Below are 25,854 nucleotides of genomic sequence, written 5' to 3' on the forward strand. Positions count from 1 at the left end.
TGTTAGGGAATCAGTGGCTCTTGTTTGTGGAGCTGGGAGGGTTTGTTAACAATGCCTTTTTTATGTCCCAGAGTGTGTGCCTGTCGGCAAACGTCCCCTCAGACTTTTTGTTTGTGTGTTTTTTTTTGGGTTTTTTTTAGGTGTGTTTGTGGATCAGGGTCGGCGAACATAACCCTCTCATTGTGTACCATGTCCATGCAGACCAGTTCTATATCAGGCAGATGTGAGCATTAGTGTGTGTGTGTGTGTGTGTGTGTGTGTTTTGAACATACAGTATGAGTGCAAATTATTTAGTGTGGATGTATGGAAAGTGCAGAGCTGAAGGGGTTTACTGCCAGTCCTTCCTAATGGAGCCTTTCATTCTCCCTCCATTCATGTGACGGTATGGTGACGGAGAAGGGGGGAGCTGGGGATTAAGTGGGTAGAGGCAGTGCCTTGTTAAAGAAAAAGAAAGGGTTTGAGTGTGTCGATTGGATTAACTTGTTTGGGCTTATTAAGAGGGGAGACACAGCAGCTTGTTAAAAGCACTGCATGGGGCGTCCCACAGTGAGACGGCAGGGTCACCATTCAATTAGGCTGAAGCCCCACCTCCACTCATTGTGGCGGCTGTCTGCCAGGCTCCCAGACCACGGCTGGTCCTGAACTCGGGGACAGTTTTATTGCAGACACTTCGAGACAGTCAGACCTCTATAGAAGCTTGATGATTGGTTTTCTATTTTTAAAAAAAATCACTGAAGGATAATATTTGCGAGGGCAGGAAATTGTTTTTGAAACTTCTGCTGTCATAGAAATAGAACATAGAAATATTAGCACGTTTATAAAACCAGTATCGCCAGACAAAAAAAGGTCATGTTAAGACTGCAGTTATGGCAAGTAAACAGGAAAAGATTGTGATGCCACTTCACAAGAAGGCTAACATTAGTTGGAATGGGAGTAGACTCCACTTCCCTGTATTTGAGTCAGACATGCTACCTGCCTGTCAGGTTTCTTAACTTTCAGAGTCACCACACTGAAGACAAGCTACTTCCTGCATTAGCGCTGAATGCTGGCGCCGGATCCAGTGCTACAACACCCAATTTTCTTTAGCCAAAAGAACCCAAAGTTCACTGATGTCAAACTAGACAAGCCATATGAGAACAATCTGACAGAAGAATAATCAAACAAGAATCTGATCTTGGCACCAGACAGGTTTTGATACTGAGGCACATTTCAGGCCAGCCCATGAGTATTGAGGTTTGATACCCAGCCCCAGTATCAGCTGCCACGCTTTTTCTTTCACCTGAAACATGTGTAGCTCAAAACACACACATACACTCCGTTTATTCACCCATGACCACCCTGTTACACCCCGCACTTGGCAGGATGCTTATCTGGGCAGACAGCTTTGGGCGCAGGGAGCCATCTCCTCTGATCTCCTCCGCAGTTTAAGAACCTTTTAACTTAGAAATAGCCCTCTGCCAAGCCTACCGCCTCTTGATTTCGGCTTATTCCCTCATCTCACGGGACTGATCTTCCGCCCCCATTGCAAACCCTGCAGCAGCGTTAGCAGAACGGGAAAGAGCCGATAGACATCCTGGCTTTTGAGATATCCTCACCCTGGTGTAATAGGAGACTTGTGAGTGGATTTGATGAGGGAGTGAAGTGCAGGTGGTTTGTCGAATAGCATGTAGGGCGTGCATGTGTGCGTGCGTGCATGCATGCGTGTCTGTGTGCGTGCGTGCATGCGTTCAGACACATCTTCCTGCACCTTGACAGGGATTGACCTCCTGGGCATCACAGCCTCTTTTAGAACAGCTGGATGACGGGTCACCGGGTTTTGGTTTGGAGATAATTTCCTACCACTGATAGACATCTGCTAAGTAGTACAATAAGCTGATAGGAGGAGATGAGGGGAAAGGGGACATGACAAACAAGCCAAAGACTTGCTCCTTCTGCTTCGCTCTTAAAGGCAATAATAGGAGAAAATTGGTTCTTGAAATTGAATTGAAAAAAAGTGGGTCTCTTTCAGCGAAGCATAATGCCTCAGAATACATTTGGTGAGCAGCAAATGGAGAAAAATGGAGGGTAGTTACACGATTGTCTTTCATTTCAGAGAGGGGAAAACTGTGGAGGTATCCCCTGTTAAGACTAGCTTTTAGTCTCAATCTACGCCATGTGTCCCTTTCCTCTCTCTCAACCACTATCTTTTAACAAATGGGCTGTGAGCATGGGCTCGTTGTGAAATTAGTATCCTCACAGAGAGGACACAGAGAAAGGATTATGTGAATAGCCAGTAATGAGCTCAAAGTGCCAGTGTGTTTGGGCCAGGCCTGCCTGTGTGTGAGAGGAAATGGCACTGCAAGCGACCTTTTTTGCTCAAGCACCTGGCAAGAAATAGAGTGGCCCCACTCTTCCATCTGCAGTGTGTGTGTGTGTGTGTGAATAAGCTTGTGTGTGTGTGTGTGTGTGTGTGAGAGAGAGAGAGTAAGCACTGTGGAATGAACAAGAAATGACTAAAGATTTAATTTACTTACATTCATCAGGGAGAAGCTTTTTTAAAAAACATCATTTTCACACCGTCAGGTTTTGCGCTAAAGTGTTGTTTTGTGCTCCTTCTGACAGGTTATAAAAATACATATTTGACATAGGGTGTTAAGTGTGTTATACAAGCCTTGAGATCTGAGGTCAAACTTAATGTCTTGTGCAGAATGTTTTAGCCTACTTAAAAAAGCTTTTTTTTGTGAGTGAAAGACTGAGTTCCTTGGAGGGATGATGCATTTGTCTGTAACACCTGCTTCTAATCTTTAAATATTCAAACCAGGAAAAGTCAGTCTACTTTAATTATAGGCAGTAAATTGTGTTGTGTTTGTCTATCATGCTTCTATTCTCCATTTTTCAGTCCATACAGGTTTTGCTTTATCTGTGGAGGAAAGAAATGTATTTGTGACAAATGGTGCAGTGAAACAGTGGCAGTAAACGGGGGGCCTTGTCAGTTCTTTTAACTTTAAATTATGCTACAGTAAATTCAGTGTTTAATCAGAATAATAATCTCGAATGTGAATTATCTGAATTTTGAAAACTGCAAATAAATATATTGCACATGTGTGATGTAATTTAATCAAATCACCTTTGTCAAATACATCAGGAACATTAGTCATTGGTAAAGGTTGGTTTGATTCACAGCCTGTGTTAGTGTCGATGTTTTTCGCTGGTGATCTATACTCGACTTTGTTCTTTAAATGAGCAAGAACAGGAGCTGGCGCTTTATATACTGCCATTAATTTATCTCGTAATCATTATAATTGCTTTCTTTCATATTAAAATGATAATCTATACAACTCAGTAATGGACTGATGGCAGGTGGCTAAATGTTCATTTAGTGATTCACTGAGAAAATAAATAACAGAGGACAAGCCTGTGACAGGCGCATGAGAAATCATTTTTCAATAATCTGCCACGCATCATGGCAGGAGACGGTGGCGCTGACAGCATAGATGAAATATTTGCCTCTGGTCTTTGTTTTAATATGGGAGGAGACCAACCCAGAAGGAAATGATAGTGTTTCATATCGATGCATTTTGGACCAGAGACTCAAACACATTCAGAGCTAAGACTAAGGCCACAGTGGCTTGTGGGCTTCTGCAGCGTTTTATTCAGTACAGTTAGAGCACATTTTCCTGGAAACCAAAGTATATCTGCTAAGTGAAATACAGAGGAGTGAATCTCGATCCTTATCATATAAAAACACTTTCTGGACCAAAATGCTTTGCTTTAGCCCTTCTCATCTGGCACATAATCCAAGTAGAAGACTTTGTAATCAGTCATCATTGTGCTATGTGACACTGGTATGTTGCTGATGAATGATACCCTCCGTGCTACTCGATTGTTGAGGTTCTTAGCGAGGGAGCTCTGGGTTTTCTTTTTTCTTTTTATATATATTTATATATAAAAACTGTGTCCTGTGTTTCCACTGGGGCTGTGATGGGCTTTTTGAGAGGAAACTAGCAGCAACTGCCTCCTGTTCCTGAGTGAAGGTGGCTGTGGGGAAAAGCGGGAGTGTAGAGCTGGAGATTTATGGCCTAGAGGGAGATTGATTAGTGCCGTCACTGGCCCTGATGTACGGTTGGCAGTCTCTCCCTCCCACCCCATTGCATTCGCTCACACACACACACACACACATACACAACCATACACACTCACAACCATACGGTTCAACACACAACTGCACATACATTCAGACACTGCTAAGTCCCCTAGGCCTCTCCTGACAGCCCCCCCAGAGCTGTTGCATGTTAAGTTGTAGCAGACAGACTGCTGTTTTCTCAGCATTACAATTTTTTCTTTTTTTTTGCTGTCCATAGATAACGCCATCAATCACCACATACACACTGCCCTGGAAGGAATGTGTCTGAGTGTTGCCATTTTCTGTGTGTGCCTGTGTGTTTGTTTTGAGGACGGTTTCATAGACAGGAGATGCGGTTGAATGGCTGTGTGGATGTGCTGTTTGAAGCTGAAGAGTGACTGGCCTGGACTGTGCTCTGAACCCGTGTCAACCGTGCTGCCCCAGTGCAGGTGTGTGTTTATCATTCAGCACACAGAGCTGAGAGGCAGGCAGCTGTGGGCATGCGTTCCCAATTAAATCCTGGGTGAGAAATCGAGCTGGTCTAGCCCAGAGCCAGCTCCTGCCGGCTCACCGACCACAGCAATGGAGCTTTGACCTCGAATCATCCTGCTTAACTTACTCAATGTTCCTTTCTTTCTCTTTTTCTTGCTCCTTTTCTGCTCCAGGTTGGCCCCAGAACTCCCCCGGCTGTAATACTGTGCCCACCTCGCCATGCTGGCCTGTCTGCAGAGGAGGCAAAACCCTCCACCCCAGCACCCGGTGTGTGCCAGCAAGACCCTGGAGCCCCCGCAAGCCCTCGGACGGAAATGTGAGTTAACAAAATGGCAGGGAACGGTGGAGGTCAGGAGTTTAGCTCGTCCACGGCTCAGGAATGAGAGAGGCTTGTGTTTGTTGTTTGTTTTTAATCTATTGATCACGGTGAATGATGGAAACGTTTAGTTAACCCTGACTGTGAAGTGAAGTAAAATAGACTTTCCGGTTTCTCGCTGCGTTCACTCACTACTCTGAGGAATTCTAAACAGTTTCATTCGCTTTGCACTTAGACCTTGGATTGCCATGTTGTTTGGCTACTCATTGTGAGGGGGGCTGTTTAGCTGTGCTGATTGTGCAGTCGTGGCAACGGGGCTGAACAGGCAGTGTTTAACGTGCCTCACTGGCCCTGGGTGACCCTGAGGGTCTGTAAACATTTACAGTGTCTGGCCCTGGCTGTGCCGGCCGCCTGTAAAGCATGACAGCTGCTCTGTTTGCTCTCTGAGCACCACCCTCTGTCCACTCACAAAATGGTGTAAAGGGACAGTGATGAGCCAAGGCTGAAAACTGCCACAGAGCTGGCAAAACTAGTTCTATCCAGTCTGGGATTAGAGAGAGCTGTGGCAGTCGGGCATCTGGAAGGTGAATTTCTCTTTACTAATTTTGTTAAAGCCTTTGGATAAGCCTTTTACAGTGAGAGTTTCTGGTGACGGGAAGAAAGGTCTTGCCTCCTTATTGAACGCCCCTGGAGTCTTTAGTGGCCTTTGTTTACATGGCAGGCCTAAGAGCTACCTCAAGCCGATTAAAAGGACTTGCAGATGGAGAGAACTAGAGCACTAACCTACCAGTTTTTACCTCAGCTTAGACAGGCTTAGTGGAAACAGCAGTTTCTGTGCTTCTTCGTCAGCGGAACATTGTATCAGACCTCTAACCAGTCCAGTGAAAGGCTTTAAAGAGAGTCTGATTGGCTCTGACAAAGAGATGAAGCACTGCCTGCATTCCTTCTCAACTCCTCACTGGCCAATTAGCTACTTCGCAGCTCAACATCGCACTCCAGTCACCTCCCACAGAGGAGAGAAGAGTCACAAACAACAAGGTGACTGGGTGCTACCTCTGTCCTCAGATCTGGAGTTGCTTGTGCTGGTCTTTATGGATGTTTCATATGGAGCTGTATAGGTGTGTGTGAAACAGAGAGGGAATGAAAGAGATAAATAGAGCTGGACGGGGCAGCGCTTCAGCTGACTGGGGTTCAACTCAGCTCACTAATGAGGTTTCAGAGAGAGGTGAAGTGAAAGGGAGGACAAAGAGAAACTGTGTAAAATAGAATTAGCGAATGTAAAGATGGAAAGGAAGGGAGAGAAATGGAGGGAGTACTCAACAGTCGTCTTAATCGATTCCCTCCTTCCAATTCTGCAGGATTAGCCCACTTCCTCTCAGGGTTCTTCATTGAGGAGCAGCCAACGGGAGTCAGGACTCAAATCAATAGAGAAAAAGAACAACCTCCAGTCTTCCCTTTGCTCTCCCTCTTACTGACCCTCTCTCTGTCTCTCCCTCTCTCCTTCTCCACCTGTTAAATCCTTTGATTGAAAGACTACCACAGCAACTGACTTGAGGTTCATAATGAGGATGTTTGAACATAATAGCCTCCATTCTGTCCTTGGAGAGGGAGGGTGGAGGGGCAAGTGTTGGATTTCCACCACTGTGCAGCTCTTGGCCTCAAAACGGCAATTGTTTGTCCAGACCCAGAAGGGGTGCAGAAAGGCAGACAGTGGGTCTGGCTGCAGAAGTGGGCACACTCAGGTCACCATGCTGAGCAGGTCCCCATGACTGATTGTTCGTAGCCCAGTTTGTGCCAACATGGAAGGGAGTTGTGGGTAAGGTGACCTGGGCTCACAACAGGAGGCTGAATACCAGAATACACCCCTCAAAGAGACAGAGTGAGTGAGAGCACAGGAGGGGGATTACCTGGCAGTGAGGTAGAGGTGAGCTGTGTCATTTGCATCTGCTGTCCTTTACAGAAAAGTAGGGTGTGTGTGTTTGTGTGTGTGTGTGTGTGTGTGTGAGGACTGTGGTGGCAGAGCAGTTGGGTTGCGAGGGCGAAGAGGGTTTTAGAAAAAGCCCCTGCATGCAGATGCAGAGTGGCTGCACAGTTCATTGATGCGACTCCCATTAAAAATCCCTCATACCCTCAATAAAAAAGGACTTAACTGGCTCTACCATCAGCTGGAAGCGTTCAGATCGGCTCGCCAGACAATCAATTTCCCCCAAGCGCACAGAGCTTAGCGGGAGAAACGGGAGGCGGAGAGCGGGATGTTTCCATTATCACAGCCCGCTCTGTGTCTGGACTCTGGGTGAGGGAGTGGGGGTGGGGGGGTTAGAAGGGAGGTACTGTAGAGCAGGGAGTGCAAGGGGGAGAAAAGGGGGAAATGGGAGAGGGAGGTGGGGAAAGACAGACAAGTGGAGAAGGGCGAGAGAGAAGCAGAAAGGGAGACAGAGAAGCTGGCTTTTCAAAAAGCCATTGACCGCCTGCCCTTAAAAATATCATATTGGATTAGCCTCACAGAGACGGCCTTTTGAAATTTTTTTCTTTGGCCGTAGAATTAAAAAGAGTGCAGAACATTACTTGAATTATAAATCATAGGCACTTGCTTTCACTGCACCCAAATTCCACACATATGTGGCAGCACTCTCCAGCGCCAGCCCCTGTCATTTTTAATTAAATCCCCCCTTATGGGTGACATTTGTAGCTTGCCCCCTCCTCCGTACTCCCCTGCACGTCTCTCTACCACTGCCCTAGATGGAGACATGAAAGGCAGAGACGGCAGTGGAGCCAGGGCCTCTCATCGTGTTGTGCCCCAGAGAGAGGGCACCCATCCAGACAGATGAGAGAGAAAGACCCTGGAAGGGGAGAGGGGTGAATGGATGCCACTGACCCCGGCCAACCTAAGCCAGCGGCGACCTCCCTCGCTACCCATCTCTCTCCTTGATCATCGTCCTCCGCTTTGGGTCTGAAGGTCCAGGGAGCAGGGGTGAGCGTAGCAGCCCCGCCCCTGGAGGGGAGAGGGAGGTGCACCAGGCCGATGATGAGTAACACTGAGATGGCTGGACAGGAGGCCCAACAGCCCCCACTGCTCCCACGTCTTCTTCCTGGTCCAGACAGCAATTACTCTGCCACATGTCAGCTAAAGAATAACAGGTCCAGAACCCCTCAGTTGACTGGTTGATGGGAATATTTCTGCTTGGCTATTTTCCAAAATAATATCTTTTCAGATTTCAGCAGGTTTTTATTTGTTTATTCACTACTTAATGGTTTCGTTTGTACCTGGCATAACATTTGAAGAATGCCATTGTCACACAGGGTGTGCACATTTAGGTTCTTTATTTATGGAACCAGTTGTAGGTTCTGCCCTCGTAAACCACACAGGTCACTGCCACTCCCATATTTGTCCTGTTACTGGGTCAGGCTTTGGGCTAAACATGGGTGTTTCCTCCTGTGTCTAACCTCAGCAGGGCCTGGCCGCGATTCATATCCGCACAGTGATCTAACATACTTTTGGTTACACTGTAATTGCTTATGTAACCCTAATTAAGACAGAAGCCATTTCAAAACCATTATGAATGCAACTGCGGTGAAACCAAACTCAGAAAACCGGTTTTGTCTCCTGTTAAAAGTCCGGAATTTATGACTTGTAACAAAGACCCGTTACCATCTGTGACACCACCCAAGAGACCTGTGGTGCCAATCAGCCAGGTGTAGTTCCCAGAAGGCCTGATATCTCAGGTTTATGCAATGTCAGGCCAGGTTTAGCCCTCTTCCAGCTTGAATGACATAGACAACCCGCCCATGTCACACACAGCCTTAGGACATGACACGAAGCTTCACCTGGGGATTGTAGTTTTCCTAATAGCCCTGTGCCTCTGCAAGCTGAGCTGACAGAGCCATTAGTTTGCTTTTCTTTTAGCAGCTTCTCTTCCTAAGCCACACTTCCAGGGTGAGGGGAATATGCCCCAGTAATGACCTCCAGCCACCTTTCTTCCACTGTTGTCTGAGCCGGTGCGAGACATAACAGGGGAATTAGCTGGCCATATCAAATTGCAGCACATTACTCTTAACTGTTGTTATGTGGGGAGGCAAAAAACAGGAGAGCGTTTTCAGTTGAATATTTAAAAGTGGTCACGAGCATCAGCAGAAATAACAACCTTTTCCCTGATTGCCTCAGCACCCTGTAGGAGGGCAGCATAAAGTGGAACTGGGAGAAAAGGAATGGAGAGAGCGCGAGGGAGCGAGAATCTGCATGCACTTGACCTTTTCCCACTGATTGAACTAACTTGTTTCTAACTCCCATTTGGAATTCCACTGAGTGCCCACGGAGACTGCCATTATTCCACAGACTGCAGCAGGGAAGCAGAGGTCATGAGGTATTTTTCACAGTGAAAGGTGATTGACAGCTATCCATGGCCTGCCTCCTCCTGAGTGCCTACTTATGCAGGCTCATTCTGGGGATCGCTGGGTTTGCATAGCCGCATGAAAAGTGTCGCTCACACTTTCATCACGTTGCTATATTGCAAAATCTAGAACGTTAATACAGTTGCACTTTATTTCAAAGGGACAGCCATGTGATAGTGGTTGTACTAGTCTTACCTCATGCATACTACAACCTCTCTTTTGTCATGTTGGCGTCTCAGCGCTGGCACACGGAGGATCATTTCCGGATGGTGGCGTCCCACAGAGCCATGCCTTCCCTCTGCCCTCTGCCTTCTGCTGTGAACACAGGGGGCAAAGCAATCTTATTGCCATGGGAGGTGAGCTTGAGGAAGAGGGGCTCTGCTTTAGTTTTGGTCACAGCAGGACTTGGGTTGAAAAACAGGTTCCTGCTTCCAAAGCCTCTGAGCTGGCATTTGGGCGTCCCAGGTGCAAGGCATCGACACCCTCTGTCTTCACGTGCCAGAGAATGGGGGTGGGTTGGGGGATGTTAGCGTGGGTACAGAGAGTGTACGCAGTCCCTTGCTGTCCCACAGGAAATGACATGCAGCCTGTGCCATCTCTGAGCTGAGCCCACCACAGACTGACCATGAGAGGCGTTCAGGAGGTGTTCCATGCTCCTGGCACGCTTCTAGTGTTTTTGAGTGGTCTCTTCATTTCAAAACTGAAAATACAAATTTAGTTTTGGTCCAACATTTGGAATTACAAAGTGTGTAAGCAGGAAGAAAGGCTTTATTGTCCTTTTTAACTAGGTTGCCAGCCTTTAATTACTCTATTTTTGTCCAGTCACTTCACCCAAAATCACCAAGACATTACAGCACATTTAAGAGAATGAATAAAAATCTTATATGAATATTTATAATGTTGTTTTATAAGTGATCAAAAAAAGTACACTCAGCAAGATTTACTTTGTGGTCATACTGTTTTGTTACATAAATTACATCTACCATAGCTGCTTCTGTTAATTTTCAATTTAGTAAATTGGTCCACATATTCTAATGATTAAAATTCACAGGACGTAAACACTGATCAGTTCAGCTCAGTTCCTTTAAAGATTGCTGTTTCACTGGAAAAACTCACTTACTTGGAAATGTTGTGTTAATAACAAACTTACAACTACAGGTCGACATTGGTAGAGTTGGATGTTTTGGTCCGAACCAGCCGTGACCTTGCACCAGATATTAATACCATCTCTGGCTGTGGTTTTTCAGTCTACTCTAATAACTTAGAGTGGCTGGCAGAGACAACATGGGAGTGCAAACTGACCACAGCACAATGTTGAAATCTTCGCTCCTGTGGGACATTTTACTACACTTTCTGTGGTTTGCTCATCAGGCTCAGTCTCATGAAGGCCATCTTCACACACATTGGATGTATCATCATTTTAGGTTTGAGAAAATTATCATTCTTATTTGCATGTTTGAGTGAGATTGTGACTTCTGCTCCTTTGAAAAGATTTCCAAAAAACCACTTTTCACTAATGCAAATGTTGGAGGAAAATCTACAGACATCTAAGTGCATAATTTGTAAAGTTGTTTTTTTTTTAATGTTGCTGGCAGTGAAAATGTTATGACCTACCAGGTTACATGAAAACAAAATTACTTATTGAAATGTTGAAAGCTCTGTCAGCCACAAAGACGTGACCCCCACACATTTGCTTAGAATATGGAGAGTAACTTCACTCAATAGATTTATAGTTTTTATGTTTCTGACAGAAAGATGAAATAAAGTATATTAATTAAGAAGGATTAAAGATTTCAGCATTGAGCAACACTTAAATCTCCGCCTCCACAGCTCTATTGACATTGAGTCTTTCAAAAGTGTGTTTTCATCTTACTGAAAACTCCATTTATGTATCGCTTTCCCCAATCAGTTCCTATCTCTCTCCTCTCCTCCTCTCCTCTCCTCTCTCCTTTTCTCCTCTTCTCATCCTCTCCTCCTCTCCTCTCCTCTTGTTGGCATGTGTACTGCAGCCGAGTGCCTTGTTGTCTGTGCAGTGTTAAATATTAATTGGGAATCAGTGGAGGACTTGTCTCCTAAATGATAGAACAGAAGGGCCCAGGCTTGCCTCAGGCAGCCTGCAGGCGCCTTTCTTCTTCCATTTACCTGCAGGCCTGCGCACCAGCACTTCCTCCAGTCTGACAGGCCTGTCCAGGCGCCTCCAGCCTCCCCTCATCTCTCCCTTTTTCAACCCACTCTCTCAGTTTTTTCCTCCCATCTCTGCTCTCTGCTCTGGTTCCTTTTCTTATCTCTGTTTGTGCTTACAATCTTTACCTCTGGGGTCCTTTACTCCAAACCTGTGTGAGTGTTTGTGTTGTTGCTGTGTCCATTTGAGTTTGTGCATGACTGTGAAGGCTGCTTGCTCTTGGCTGTACATGTATCCCTTTGAGAAAATAGTGTCACAGCGTGGCATATTCTCTTAACGACAGGACAGGGAGGGCACAACATTAATCTTTCAGGTTAGGATTTTCGCTCGTTGTATTTCTTTCTTGGCTCCGTGTCCTGCGCTCCTCTCTGCCTCATCGCTGAAAGGTTTAATCTGTGCTTCTCCTCTCTGATTTTTTCCCCATAACCGGCCTCACACTGTGTCTTTCTCTCCTCTGTGAGCCTTTCTTTGTTCATCTTTATCAGCCATGTCATCTGGAGAAGTGTACCAAGACAAAACAACTGGCACCAGCTGCTTTTTGGTCGCGCCAGCTAACTCTAACTTGTGGGTGACCCTTCTGGACTGAGTTAATTAAGCTGCAGAGATTTGTTTTGGAACTCAAAGCAGTCTAACCCGTTGTTGTATTTTGACTCTGTATCTGTTTGCGCTGGAGCATAGCTTTCCACCAGGTTCAGTGAGGGTATACTGTGAAGTGGCAGGGCTGAATATAAAATTAAAAATAAAAAAAACAAGAGAAGGAGGAGAGGGCAGCAGAGAGGCAGTGTTATAACTGGAGGCGAGTAGGGGGTGGGGTTGACTTTGATGCCATAGGAATGAGTTCACAGGCTCGTGAGCACAGGCCTAATCGCACATGACAATATCGGCTGGTGTGCCAGTCGCAACGCATAACCACCCCGCTGCCTGTGCTGACTCGGGGTATTTGCTGATAAAGCTCTGCTTTCTAGACCATGCTGTATGCACAATGAGGGTGGCCCAGGCAGGCCTGTGGGCTGGCTCATCATAGACGGCCTACAAAACTGGGGGCTAGGTCCCCCCCCCACATCTATACAGGACTGTGCACTCCACTAAGCCCTTTGGCCAAACTTGATTATTAAACAGAGAGCAGTTTTGCGATGAATACAGTTATTTTTCCCATTTATAATCCATTATGTTGTCCATCCAGGCCCATAAATTATTTCAGATGGAAAGAGCCCGGCGAAACTTGCGTCTGAAATGAGGTCGTGGCTGTGTTCATAATGTGAAATATTCAGGGTTGATATTTTTCTATTGAACTGCTCTTTCGCTTTTTTTGGGGGGGGGGGGGGTGATCAATGGGAACAAACATGGAGTCCGTTCTTTTTGTTTGGTCGTTTTGTTTATGGAAGGTAGCGTGTGGTGTGAGTTTAACATGCTGCCCCAGTTTCTGTGTGTGTTTGGTGCATGGGTGTCTCACAAAAGGCCTGATATGGCTGCTGCTGGCCTGCATTCCTCTGCGGCTCAAAGAGGACATAAACTACCCACTGGTGTTGTTTTGACGGACAGTCGGCCATCATCAGCAGCTAACACACACACACAAAAAGTCCTTTGAATTAGAGGGAATGAATTTCATGTATGCTATGCTTTCTTGCACACAGCATAAAAGGCCAAGACTGAAAGATGTCTGCCTGAATGTCTTTTTATCTTTTTTGTTTTCTCAAATCTTCACAAAGGTTGGTGCTGATAACAATGTTTTTAATTCCAGAGAGAGGCGGTAGGTCGGCTGTGGTGGTGCCATTGGTGTTAATGGGGCAGGAATGCAGGACGAGCGCTTTCCCACGCTGTTAGTTTTCTTCTGCAGGGCGCGTTTGAGACGTGGCTGTGGGCCGGCTAGGCTCTGCTAATGCAGCCAGAGTGCAGACAAATGGAAAGTGACACTTGTGTGTGTAGAATGGTATTTGTGGTGACGCTTTGACTACAGATAATAAAGTGTTCGCCCTGAGGTGATTTCGCCCGGCAAGCACCCCAGATGAAACTCACTTACTCAGGGAGGGAGACGGAAGAGACAGAGAAACGGAGATGTGGAGGATGAAGAGACAGAGGTGGAGGACGAAGAGTTAGATGAAGCTTAAGAAGAGACAAAAAAAATATAAAGAGGTAAAGAGGTAACGAGCAGCAAAACTATCAAGAGATCCACAAAGGGGAATTCAGCTATTTGTAATTTCATACTTTTTTGATCAAAGAGTTGAGACGTAATACATAAAATGTAATTTGTCCTCTTCGATTCCACTTAGTTTTAATTGTGTATCACATTTATTCACCTTCTTTTTGGAATAAAGCAAAAAAAAGAACATGCATGCATCTTATTTAGGTTTTTGGATTTTGACAGTTAATGATTATTGATGTTGGGGCTGCCAAAGAGAAAGGATGTCAGGTTCAACTGGAGGGTAAAATGTTTTTATCAACTGTTGTTGATCAAAACAGGATCTGTGGGTGTGTGTTTTTCTCTGTCTGTGTGTGTCTGTCTGCAAGGTCATGTGTACAGAGGAGTCCTTCAGGATCAATCAATTCTCAGTAATTTCCCCTACAGCCTATAAAAACCAGGTCTGTCTGGAAGGAGCATGAGGTTGCCACATCAAACCAGCTAATTAATTTTCATAGCTGATTCAGTAACATCTGGCTTAAGAGATAAATTTTAACGAGAAAATGTAAACATGACAGTGTCCCGGTGGTGTAATATTTCAATTTCTCGGAAAGAAACCTTTATAAGAGAAACCTAATTAGCTGTTTTGATCAGACACCTTGTCCACCGCCAAGTTACATGCACACGTGCAACTGTAAAATAATATTAAAAGACAAAGATGTTGTGCAGAAGGTGAAAACGGATCTTGTTTTTCTTCCTCTCCCTCCTAGTATTATCTGTACCTGTGGACCTTATCTCTCAGTGTCTCAGTGTACTGTATTAACCGCACACGTGTACTGCCTCACTGCAGGCTAACAAAATGACCTCATGCTGCAGTCTGTGCAAGGAGGAAACCCAAATTAGGCTCTCAATTTGGTGTTTCTTCCATCTGCTTGTGCAGGAGGTAGATTAAATCGTAGATGAGATTGGGTTTAATGAAATGAAAGATTAGATTTGGGAGTTTTGTCCAAGTTTTTTTTTTTTCATAAATCTCTTTTAATGATTAAATCCATTTTTGACATTGTGCCATGTCTGCGTGCCTGTGAAGGATCAGTGTCCAGATTGCTTTAACATTCTCATTATCCTCTTTGCTATTTGTGAAACATGTTGGCAGGTTAAAAGCACGCTGTATGACTGCAGTATGGCACCCCCTGTAGAAAAAGGCTGTCCAAATATACAGATTTTTATTTACATGGTGATTCATTCAGTTCGATTATTTTCTTGCTACTATGTGTCCCACATGTGAAAGTAAGACAATGTGACTGTGTTTGTTTACTTTGCAAAAAATACTGAATTAAATACTGAATTGTAAAAGTTATATTCAAAATCACAATCGACAAGTTAAGCTTCTCAAAAATGAGTGTGAAGAATTTAGAGGAGACAGGGATGAGTTTGGTGGAGAAGACCACGTTTTCTTTCTTTCCACTGTCTTCCAATATGCATTTGTTTGATGATTATGATGACACAAGAAGCTGTGAATTCAGACAGCTCTATCCTCTGAGAAATCATTGTGGTTTGATTTTTATCTTTGCAATTATAGATAGCAAAAGCCTGACAAATAATTGCCTTGATTTTTTTTCTCTGAGTTGTTGTACAGAAAATCAACCTTGAGATGAACAGAGGGAGATGAGTGTTCTTAAAATGGCTTTTCTGATATCAAGCAAGCAGCAGGGTTCCCTTTCCCCTAACGTGCACTTGAATTGATTAGTACTCTGGCTGAGGGCATATTCAACATGTCTGCCCCCCTGCAAGGCTGCTCTACCCTGTTGATCACTGGCTCATACATGTGCTTCCTCCGCTCCCTCTCTCCTCAGGAAGCTCCTGTGGGGCACTGAGGCTTTGATTGACTGGCGGCCGAGTCCACAGGACGCCTCTATTATTATCATCTCTACCTCTGCAGAGGGGCGGGGGGCTATGTCCAGGGGGTCTGGCCGACAGCCCCTGCTTTGTGTGCCCGATAGTCAATTAGAGACAGCGCACTGCCGGAGACGAGTGGGATGCAGGGTTAATTGCAGAGGGCCAAACAGCTGGCTCTATCAGGGCCCATTGTGTTTGCAGCAGTTGTCACGGCAATCGAGGCCTGGCTGTAATCGCTGACTAATCAGCCCTGTGCCAGATGACACCTCCATTAGCACAAGGCAGGTATTGTTCAGGACGTGAAGCTGCCTCTGGCTCCCCCCACCCCCCGCCTGCCTGTCCTTTTACAGCAGGCTGACGGAGATGGGGAGAGGATGTCATAGACCCTGATCCTATCTGCTGAGAGCTAAACAATAGCTGCAGGTCAAGGGTTCCCCCATGGAACAATGAAGCTGAATCTGCCCTCTCTAGACTGCAGCACATTTGACAGGTCAAACTTTTTTTCCAAGCCGAGGGATTCTGACATGAAGGACTGTTTCAGCCATGAATTATTAATTTGAATAACTTCATTATAATGAGGGCAAAGTGTCCATTAGTGGTGGAATGTGGAACAAGACTGTGGAAAGAAGGAGCATCCTGCTGGGCTAGTGGTTTAAAACGCATTCCACATAATTGAAGAACCCCACACCTTCACCCTCAGCGCCCCAAAAAAGAAAGAAAGACAGCTGATCGTGATTAGTACAGCAGCTAATGTCCTCTCTTGGCTCACACACATTTAACAGACGAAAAATGGCTGCCAGTGAACGTGGTTGACATTGGACTGAAGCTGACCCCTTGTTTTCTTTCATCTTTCTGGTTAATCTCTGCTCCTGTTGTTTGCCCTAACCTCATCACAGACGGCTCTGTTTGTTTGGCCAAAGTTAATGTGTACTATGCACTCGTTGTTCTGTGAAAACTTAATTGCGGTTCAAGCAAACGGTCCTCTCCCCTCTTTTAAACAAGCGATTTTTCCCCACTGCTCACCAATGTACACGGTCAGAGGGGATCAAAGCGTCTTGTAAGTGGGGATGCAGGCTTGCAGGAATGAGTGAGAAAAGGCCAAAGGCTTTTTGAAGTGTTGCAGCATTTTCTCCACTAATAAGAAGAAACTTCTTCAACCTGCTCATAATTTTAGAACACTTGGAACACTAATAAATGGGAGCAAGGGCATTTCAGGCCGTTCGCTCAGACTTTTGCCTCTGCTTATTCATTTAAACCTCTAATTAAAATGCAAAGCATTCTCGTGGTCCTCTAGATTTGGTGCTGCACTCTCTCACAGCCCCTGACTCCCTATCTCCTCTCCGTTTTTCTTCATTCCCCTGCTACACCCCCTCCTCCACCTCACCTAACTCCCTGCTCTCATACTCTCTCTGACTGCCTTTGCTTCTTGTGATCAACACAATTTGACCTCTCACTTGGAAGAAGTGCACAGAATTTAATGGATTTTTTACAGTCTAATCTAACCAGTTCTCTCTTTATTGCTGTTTTGTACCCAGTGGACCTCATCTTTACCAGCCCACCACCACCGCCAGCACCACCTCCTCCTCCACCCTCGCACCAAGAAAATTAGTTCATCAGAATTCAAAATGTACTTCTGGCTAATTAAAGGAGTGTTAATTGAGTGTTCAGAATTGGGTACCCCTTCACCAAACGCACACAGATACACACATGTGCGTGCATACACAGAAGCACACATGCAATCACAGTGACAGCACGGGGTACACCAAGGACGTTGCGCTTGGGGAGTTTCATGCCAATCAAAAATGGAGAGAAAGGAGAGTGCCCATCCTCCAAGTGAAATGGGATTTCTAGATCATATCATGGCCTACTGCAGCTCGGTCCAGCTCTATGCTGCCATGTTATCCAATCCAAGCCTTGCTATCTCTGTCTGACCGCTGGAGAGTGCAACACTGCACAGATAGCCTCTCTCACTGCGTGCATCGTGCTAATGAGGGGTGGCATTTAGAGATGTGCTGCTCTGACACATGGGCATTGTGTGCCAGGCACTGGGTGATTAAGGACGAAGGTCAGCCCATTAATTGCCTCCCTGCCATCTCCGCTCCCTGGCGCGTGATCTCTCAGAACTAATGCATGTGTTTGCCTGAGCTTTTATCTCATCTCCATTGCCAGTTCAATCATATGCTTGGTTTGTTTACATTCCTTTCATGTGAAAGTTTTTTTTCCTTGTTTATTGTAAAAGCAGTGCCAGCCCAGGTTTCCCTGTTCATTTACTGCAAGCCTGTTTCATGTGCTTGTGAGTGCATGTAGCCTCCTGCTTTCAGAAAGGGAAAAAGCATATTCTTCCATCCCCAGGGGAAATAATTAATCCTTACAAGGCTGTCGCATGTCGAAATGAAGCGAGTGTGAAGCATTTAGCCCAGGAGGCATTGCAGGCTGTCGCCCGCACAGGCACCTGTTGTTGTCCCTGCCCTACATTTCATGAGAGAGTGCTGAGCAGAGGATAACAACATGCTCCACTGATGGTAAATGAGACACACAACTGCAGATGCAGGTTTGGGTGTGTATGCATGTGTGACTGTATGTTTTTGGCTTTCTTTTTTTCCTGTTATCGTGCATTGCGTTTGCATGCACGACCACGCTGGAGACTGTGCACAGGTGCAGGAAGCCCCCCCTACCTTATGAGTAGGTGAGGGCTCACACAAAGGAGGCAGTGTTGGCTGCCTCAGAAAGCGTTTATCAGCCAGCACCATCTGTATGCTGCTGCTCATAGCCATGATCCACTGCAGCCTAAACCAATAAGTCACAGAGCACCAGCCTAAAAAAGGGACTCTCTCCTTTAACCTCCATGTCCTCCCTTATAGACTTACTGCTCTGGAGAAGAGAGATGGGGAGACCCTGCACATCAAACACACAGTGTGTATAACAGCGTGTGTATGAGAGTAAAATTGCACCTCACTTTGTGGCCATACTTACTGTAATCAACTTTGCTATAAAATTTATACCATGGAACTTTTAAAGGAGGAAGCTGGAATCAGAAGCATCCAGATGCTCATTTGCCTCCTCCTCTTCTTCCTTTATGCCTGTGGGTTCTAATAACCGGAAGCCTTTGTGGAGCTGAGATGGGTTTTGTAGGCCTGAAAGGCCTCTAATCCCTGTGGCCTGTGAAGTGTGAAACCCTTTGATGCCAGGTTGGTGTGCCAAAGGCTCTGCCTATTGACAAACAAGGGCCAAGCTGTGAAAAGACGGAGGGAGAGGGCTTTCTCCTCTTTCTCTGAAGAAATGCAGGCTCAGGCATGGAAAATATGGACTCAGTCAGTGAGAAGGAATAGAATTAGCCACCCTTTAATGAATTTCCTGGCTGTTTTTATAGTTTTTTTTCCTCATGTGGCAGTAATTAGGTGGAATGATGGGCATATTGCAGCTGGGGGCTTGTAGGGGCGGCAGGGCACAGGCCCTTGATATGCCTGAAAGCCAAGTATCTTTCCTCATTTAGACCATGTGATGATCAAAGACGGGGTTTTTTTGCCCTCATGTAAAGAAGATCAGAAAAAATGCTGCCATTCCATTTGCATGTGGATCAGCAATGTGCTTTGAAATGAGCATGTTTTTCTCTTCTGAGCAAATGAAATAAGTCTTCTGTCAGTTTTCCACTGCAAGTCAGAACATCAAAGCAAATGGCACTGCTGTCACCGGGGAAGCAGAGCTTTGCCTCAGTAAGGTTGGTTAGATCTTAGATAGGCTGGCCTGGCACACTCAGCCTCGCCCATTAGGATGGCACCAGGTTCCCTCACTCTGATTAAAACAAAGTCATTAAAGGCTGGCTGTTTTTACAAATTTAAATTCCAATTTGAAGTGTAGTGTTTCGGATTTAGAAAGCAGGATTCCTGCAGGATGAACCAAGTTGACCGGAATAGGTCGTGCGCTAAATTTGGATTGGGATATTCACAGTCTCTCCCCTCTGCTGTTAAATTCCCAATTTATTTCTTTTATGATATGGATCTTGTAGATTTAATCATTTTCACAGTTGGAGACCCACAGGGTTGTTGAAATGAACTCCCCATGCTTTCTGTAATGGGAGCAAAGAAATGAGAATTGTGACTACTTGGCTGTGGAGTCTCTTTAAAATGATTTTGCAATCGCAAAGGAAATGGAGTGAGTCCTAGTCACAGCCTGCACCCTGCAGACTCCTTAGGTCGCCCGGACATTTGCTGACAGCACAGTTGTGGCAGTTAATTTTTGTGCGTTTTGTTAGCTTTTGCATAAAAATGTCATTTTTTAAGGAGTTGCAAGTCATTTATGGCAGCTGATATATTGCTTGTAAATTGAGTTCTTTTCCCAGCCCCCCACCCTTTTTGTTACACTGAGCTAAGTAGCCATGAAATTGCCTGAATAATGTCGTTTAAATCCAATCTCACCGCGGCCCCTCACCTCCATGCCCAGCCCCTAAACAATGACACATGGTGGGGTTTTTAGAAATTGCCATTTTCCTGTTTGCCACCTCAATTCACAATGGCCAAGCCTTGGCTCATTGAGCGAGAGCCATTGCTATTCTCACTCACCGCGTTCACTGCTGAATTGAATTTTGGGATTGAATTGGTTTCAAATGGCAAACAGTACAGATCATTTACATGTATATTTATAGCAAAGTCTTTGTACCTACCTTTTGTCTGTTCTGCTGTTTATTATTCTATCAATGTAAACTAAAGACATGTTAGTTTAATTTACATTACATGAGCACAAAGGCATATTGAAATATTTCTTGGTCTCACAAAGGCAAAGCACTGGCTTGTCTTATGCTTGATTCACGATACAGTGCTTTGGCTTTTTGATTTGCTTTTTAGCATGTCTTTATCTGAAAACTAATGGGTGTTTTTTTTGTTTTATCATTGACCAAGTTTGCAAATAGCAGCACTCCAGCATTCTTGACTTTGCTCTGGTCTGACATAGTTAACCTTAACCAGGCTAGAAATTCCCTGTAGATGTTTAATTGGTTTTTTGTGAGGGCCTCTTCACATACTCATGGATGGAATAAATGTGAAAATTCTGTGGCCAAGGGTAAGACCCAGTAAGTGATACCACTTATAAATCTCAAATGTGCCACTGCAATTAAACAAGCTTTTACCCTCCCTTTCGTCCCACCCTGCCTGGTATCCAAGGCTAACCCAATTCAATGCTAAAGAGAGTCCGAATTAATTTCACAATGGACTGATTTAACAGCGCCTAAGGTACCAGGCTTTGACAGAATGAGTTTTTAAAAAGATCCATTTGTCTAGGGATGAACTTCCACAGGAGGGTGTGAAAATGAGATGGAATGAAAGCTCAAATGGAGGAGGGGAGTGATGGAACATAAATGAATGTCAGCCCTGATTTACAATTTTGCAAACTCTGTTTGTGTTCTTTAACCGTGTTTCTTCTGCTTGCACATGGTTTTATTCACCAACTCTTGTTGAACACTATCTGTTTTAGATGTAGTCACTGTAATGCTGCCAGGTTTTACTGTTGGAGAAGAGTGGTGGTTATTGCAATTGATTGATTGATCTGACTTTGCGGCTGTCATTGCTGTCAGACCCTTTGATATCCTGTAATTAAACCCTTGGTCTGCTGTTCTGTTCTTAAACACATGTAGGCATCTTTGTTTTTCTATTTCAAGCATTCATTTCGCTCATACTTTTTTCTCTGTTTGTCTTGCAGGTGATCTGGTGGCGCCCACACATTCCCCACGCTACCCCACTGCGGCAGAACTTGACGCCTATGCTCAGAAGACAGCCAACAGCCCTCTGTCCATTAAGATCTTCCCCACCAACATCAGGGTTCCCCAGCACAAGCACCTTAACCGGACTGTGAATGGATATGACACCACAGGGCAGCGCTATAGTCCCTACCCACATCTCCATACAGGGGGCTACCATGGCCTGCTTGCCATTGTCAAGGCTTCCGCCTCATCGTCATCATCATCAACATCTACATTTGTCCCTTCTAAAGGTGTTCTCAAAAACTCTGAAGGCAGACGGACTAAGCTCTCTCCAGCCCACATAGCTGTTGCCCCATACCCACCCCCTAGTAGTAGCACTTTAGCTGGTGGCCATGGCCAAATGGTATACCACACTGGGCCGTCAAAGCCTCCGGAAGGCCCTGGACTGTCTGTTCCCCCAAATGTCACTGTAGCTGGCTCAGTGATTCCTGTAACAGGGGGCAGGGGCCTGGCCCTGCCTGCACAGTCCAACCTCCCCTCCATCCAGAGCATCATCTACCAGATCAACCAGCATTGCCAGGCCCAGGCTCTACAGCAGGTGTGCCAAGGGGCTGCCACTGCGCCGTCAAATTCCAGCCCCTCCAAGCAGGGCACAACTGTCATGGGGCTCTCTTCTAGCTCCTCAGGTGGAGGCTATGTGGTAGGAATGGGTCCCCAGGCTAATATGGTGTACACAGGGCCCGGGTTGCCAGCTCAAAATGCCGAGGCAATGAAGACTGGTGTGTACACAGATGGTATGGACTATATCCTTTGGCAGAAGCATCAACAACAACAACAGCAGCAGCAGCAACAACAGGCTGTGCTCCGCATGTACAGTGGAGGTAGCGGAGGAGGAGGTGCCATAAGCAAGTCCCCTGAAACTTGTGCTCCAGGGGGTGGGATTATGGCGACCCAAGTGTCCTCCTCTTCCTCCAGACCTTACCACCTAACAGTGAGTGCCAGCGGAGGAGGCGGTCTGGAAAAAGTCAGTTCTTCCCCTTTGAACTGTGTGGGTATGCATGGAAATTTTTCAGTGGGTCAATACTTTGCCCCGCCGTGGAACAGTGTGCTGGTGACACCTGACAGTGACTGCTACAACCCCCAGGAGCTTTTGGGTTCCTCCACAGGAGGGCCAGCCACAGGGCACAGAGAGATGGGCTACCCTCATCACCATCACCTTTACCACCACCACCATCATCATCATCACCCTGCTATAGACAGCGGGGGAGGTTTGTGCTGCAGCCTGCCAAGCAAGAGCTTGTGCAACACATCGGTGCTCAGCAGCAGCTTGCAGTCTTTGGAGTACCTGATCAACGACATCCACCCACCCTGCATCAAGGAGCAGATGCTTGGCAAAGGCTACGAGACTGTGTCAGTGCCACGTCTGTTAGACCACCAGCATGCACACATCCGCCTCCCTGTTTACAGATAGAGGGGGAAAAAGAGGAGGAAGAGAATCAAGAGTTGTGAATTTATGAAGAAAATCAAAGTTACAGAACAGAGATGTTTTTCTGGGTATGGATTGTTGAAAGTGGCAGTGCTTTAACTAGTGTGGGAGCTTAGAGAAGAGCAGTTGTTGTGCTGTGTGACCCTAGGTTTGGTGGTTTCAAGGCAGACTGTGGGAATCCCAAATATGAAAGGTGGTAGCATTTGCCAGTGGGAGAGAAAAGGGATTTCAAGATTCTCCAGATGTTCCATTGTGTGGTTTGCCAATAGGAATTTTGGATTGATTTTTCTTTCTTCTGTTTTTTTGTTGTTTTACTTGCCTGAACATTTTTGATGAGAATCATAGGTTGAACATGAAGTGCATACGCCACTCTTATCCCCTTTCCAAATACTAAGGATGAAGCTACTGTGTAGATTGTCACTGAAATGGTCTGAAAAGGGCCGAAATTTAGGGCTGCTCTCAAAATCCAAAACTCTATAACAGTACGCAGATAAACACACACATAGACAAACACATTAAGATTCACAAATGTACTGATACACAAGGGGAGTATAACTATAGGCCGTACTTGGGTGGGTTTGTACATGGATCATAAGGTTGAATTAAAAAGAGTAGTACAACATTAGTTATTATTGCTGTTATAATTGATACATAAATTGCACTGCTTGAATCTTGTTAACTTTGAAGTTTGGAATTGGGTAGTTTGGATATGATATATTTAAGAAACTTGAAAACTTGAACCTATTTTTTGTTGTTTTATATATTTGTAGGTATATTATATGCATCGGCTGCTATGGGGAAAAGTGTCTCAAATGCTTTTTTTTTTCATTATTTTGTTTTTTCCACTTTTGTTTTTATGATTTAATAATTCCTCCTCAAGCTGATGTGCAGTTTCTTATGTCCTGGTGTGAGGCATAGTCGCTGCTTTGGTTCTGTAAGAACCCGGTCAGAGAGCTCTTTTTCCTAACCAACACTGGAATCTACAATAAATCTTGAAAAACTTATTTAAGAAGAAAATGTCGCAAAAAATACCAGAAAAAGAAATGTTACAATGAAGAATGTGATTGGGAGGTTATCTGCATAACCTTACGTGTTTGTTTATGCGTGTATGTGGCTGAGTGCATGCGCGTGTGTGCATTTTAGTTTGTGTTCTTCAAAATCCTCAGACTTTTTTTTGGGGGGGGGGGGTTCAATTGTGTCATTACAAAATTTGTACCACCAAGACCAATAAAGGTATTCACCAGTATATAAACATCATAAACATCATATCTGAATAATGCAGGGGAGATATTTGGCAAATCTTGCTCCCTTTTAGCGGAGGCTTTAGGTATTCTCTGGAGCTAGAGTAGAGATCAAGTTCTCACACGACTCCTGTAGTGACAATGCTGCATCCCTACTTCTGTCAAATGTTATCATAAGGACAGAAAGGGAACAAATGGAAGTCCTGTTTTTGGTGGTACTGTCCACCCCTAATTCTGCAAACAAAGACAAAATGAAAACAATCATGCCCTGTCCTCTGGTATCAGATGAAATGAGATGGGGCTCTCTGCTTTTCTCTGTCCATTTTAGTCCCTGGTTGGGCCAAATTTTGCCCGGGCCAGTCTTAACTTGATGATTCAGAGCAGTGAAATATTTATTATGACTGTGAGATTCCCTTGAATGTACTGCACTTAAATTACTGCAATGTTTTATTGCCTTTTGGGACTCAAGTGAAAGAGAAAAATTGGATCAGTGCAGCAGTCCTCTGGTCTTAAATTAGCATTTCTTTTGTCCGTCAAATTTCAATGGTAAATTGAATTTAGTAACTGGAGAGAGAGAGAGAGCCGGAGCTTTGTTGTGGGGAATTACTGGCATCAGTCTAGATTTATGAAGTGCAATTATTATGACTGTATTAACATTTTTCTCTGAGCTTACACCAAAAAAATGTAAACTACAGTTGTCAATACATTCCCTGTGTACCACATCCCTAATCCCTATCCTTTTTTGTTTTGAGGTGTAAAATAAATTTCTTTAAGAATATATTAAGAAGCCACATTTTGGCTTTGAAGTCTGTCATTATTTTTTAACATGTCCTTCAGAAGTCGGTGGGAAATTGGGCCCTTGTTTCTGCAGCTCTGTGAGATTCAGAATGGAGCATGATGTAGATCCTTTACTGTACTGTAGCGATAAAACCTCTGCCAATGAGAACCTCTGCCTTTCACTGTTCACACTTTGGCCCTCCAAAGATCAAGGACAGAAAAAATTAACTTCTGAACACTGAGGGTGAAATGAAAAGCAGTAAATACATTTTTTTCTTTTATCATTTCCTCTCCATAAATAGATCTGTTTTTCCCTTAAGATAACCCATGCTTAATCTTAACTTTGAGCCTTAAATTTTGAGCCAATGGTGTTTGTAGACACGCTTCTTTGTTTGAAGGCTGACAAAGATTTCAGTCGAAAGAATACCAAGCCCCTTGGCTTAAATTTGCACAGTAAGCCTCCTTAACATTCCAGTGAAAAATTTTCATGTTGTTTCAACAGCTTAATACCCCAGCCACAGTGTGATTCCAGCATATTTTCTGTCTTGTAGAAATATTTTGACAGATTTACAGATAGATTCCGTCCCTAAATCCCCTCAGTTTGGCTTCTGCATCCAAGCATTAAACCCTGTCACATGATGTTGAAGTGAAGAGGAGACACTTGAGGCAGTGGGGTTTCTGATGTCTGGCCTTTCCCACCAGTGGAGGTCTGAGGCACCAGGCCTCTTTGCTAATGGGAATATTGGGTGACACTTGGCTGCTGGACACTGCCAGTGGAGAGTATTCATTCACTCAAAGGGTTGAAATCAAACCCTTTTCAAATAGCAAGGGATTTCCTATTGGGTACTGAGAGGAAACTGGTCATTTTGAGCCAAGTTCAACTGAATAAAACAAGGAAACGATGGCACAAAATAAAGCAACTTGCAATTTTTATGCAGAAATGTTCAAGTCATTTTCATTGTACCGTATTAAATACAAGGTGGTATTTCGCTCATTTTACCATCTTTGTGTTGAGGCTACATTTCCTCCTGGAGAGGCTCCAAACTGTCTGTCCCACCCCAGTCCTTTACATACATTAATGAGCTCCTATTGATGGGATGCATCTTAGCCCTGCAACTCTGGTCCATTCCACAATTCCCGATTTGGACAATGGACGCTTAGC

At 44.9% G+C, this 25,854-nt stretch overlaps 1 protein-coding gene across 3 annotated transcripts in view; it reads left to right on the forward strand.

Moving 5' to 3' along the window:
* Positions 1–24,693, forward strand: part of fam222a (family with sequence similarity 222 member A) — a 45,115-nt gene extending 20,422 nt beyond the window's left edge. Inside the window, exons 1-3 of one of the 3 annotated variants that reach the window (XM_046387344.1) lie at positions 928–4,625; positions 4,768–4,910; positions 21,188–24,693. In XM_046387344.1, coding sequence (XP_046243300.1) covers positions 4,814–4,910; positions 21,188–22,659 — 1,569 coding nt within the window. In that variant the 5' untranslated portion in view covers positions 928–4,625; positions 4,768–4,813 and the 3' untranslated portion in view covers positions 22,660–24,693. Of the gene's footprint in view, positions 1–927; positions 4,626–4,767; positions 4,911–21,187 lie in introns of those variants that run through there. The other 2 variants (XM_046387345.1, XM_046387343.1) reach the window with 2 other exon arrangements.
* The last annotated feature ends 1,161 nt before the right edge of the window (positions 24,694–25,854 follow it).

The sequence above is a fragment of the Scatophagus argus genome, chromosome 4 (assembly GCF_020382885.2).
Source record: "Scatophagus argus isolate fScaArg1 chromosome 4, fScaArg1.pri, whole genome shotgun sequence".
NCBI lineage: Eukaryota > Metazoa > Chordata > Actinopteri > Scatophagidae > Scatophagus > Scatophagus argus.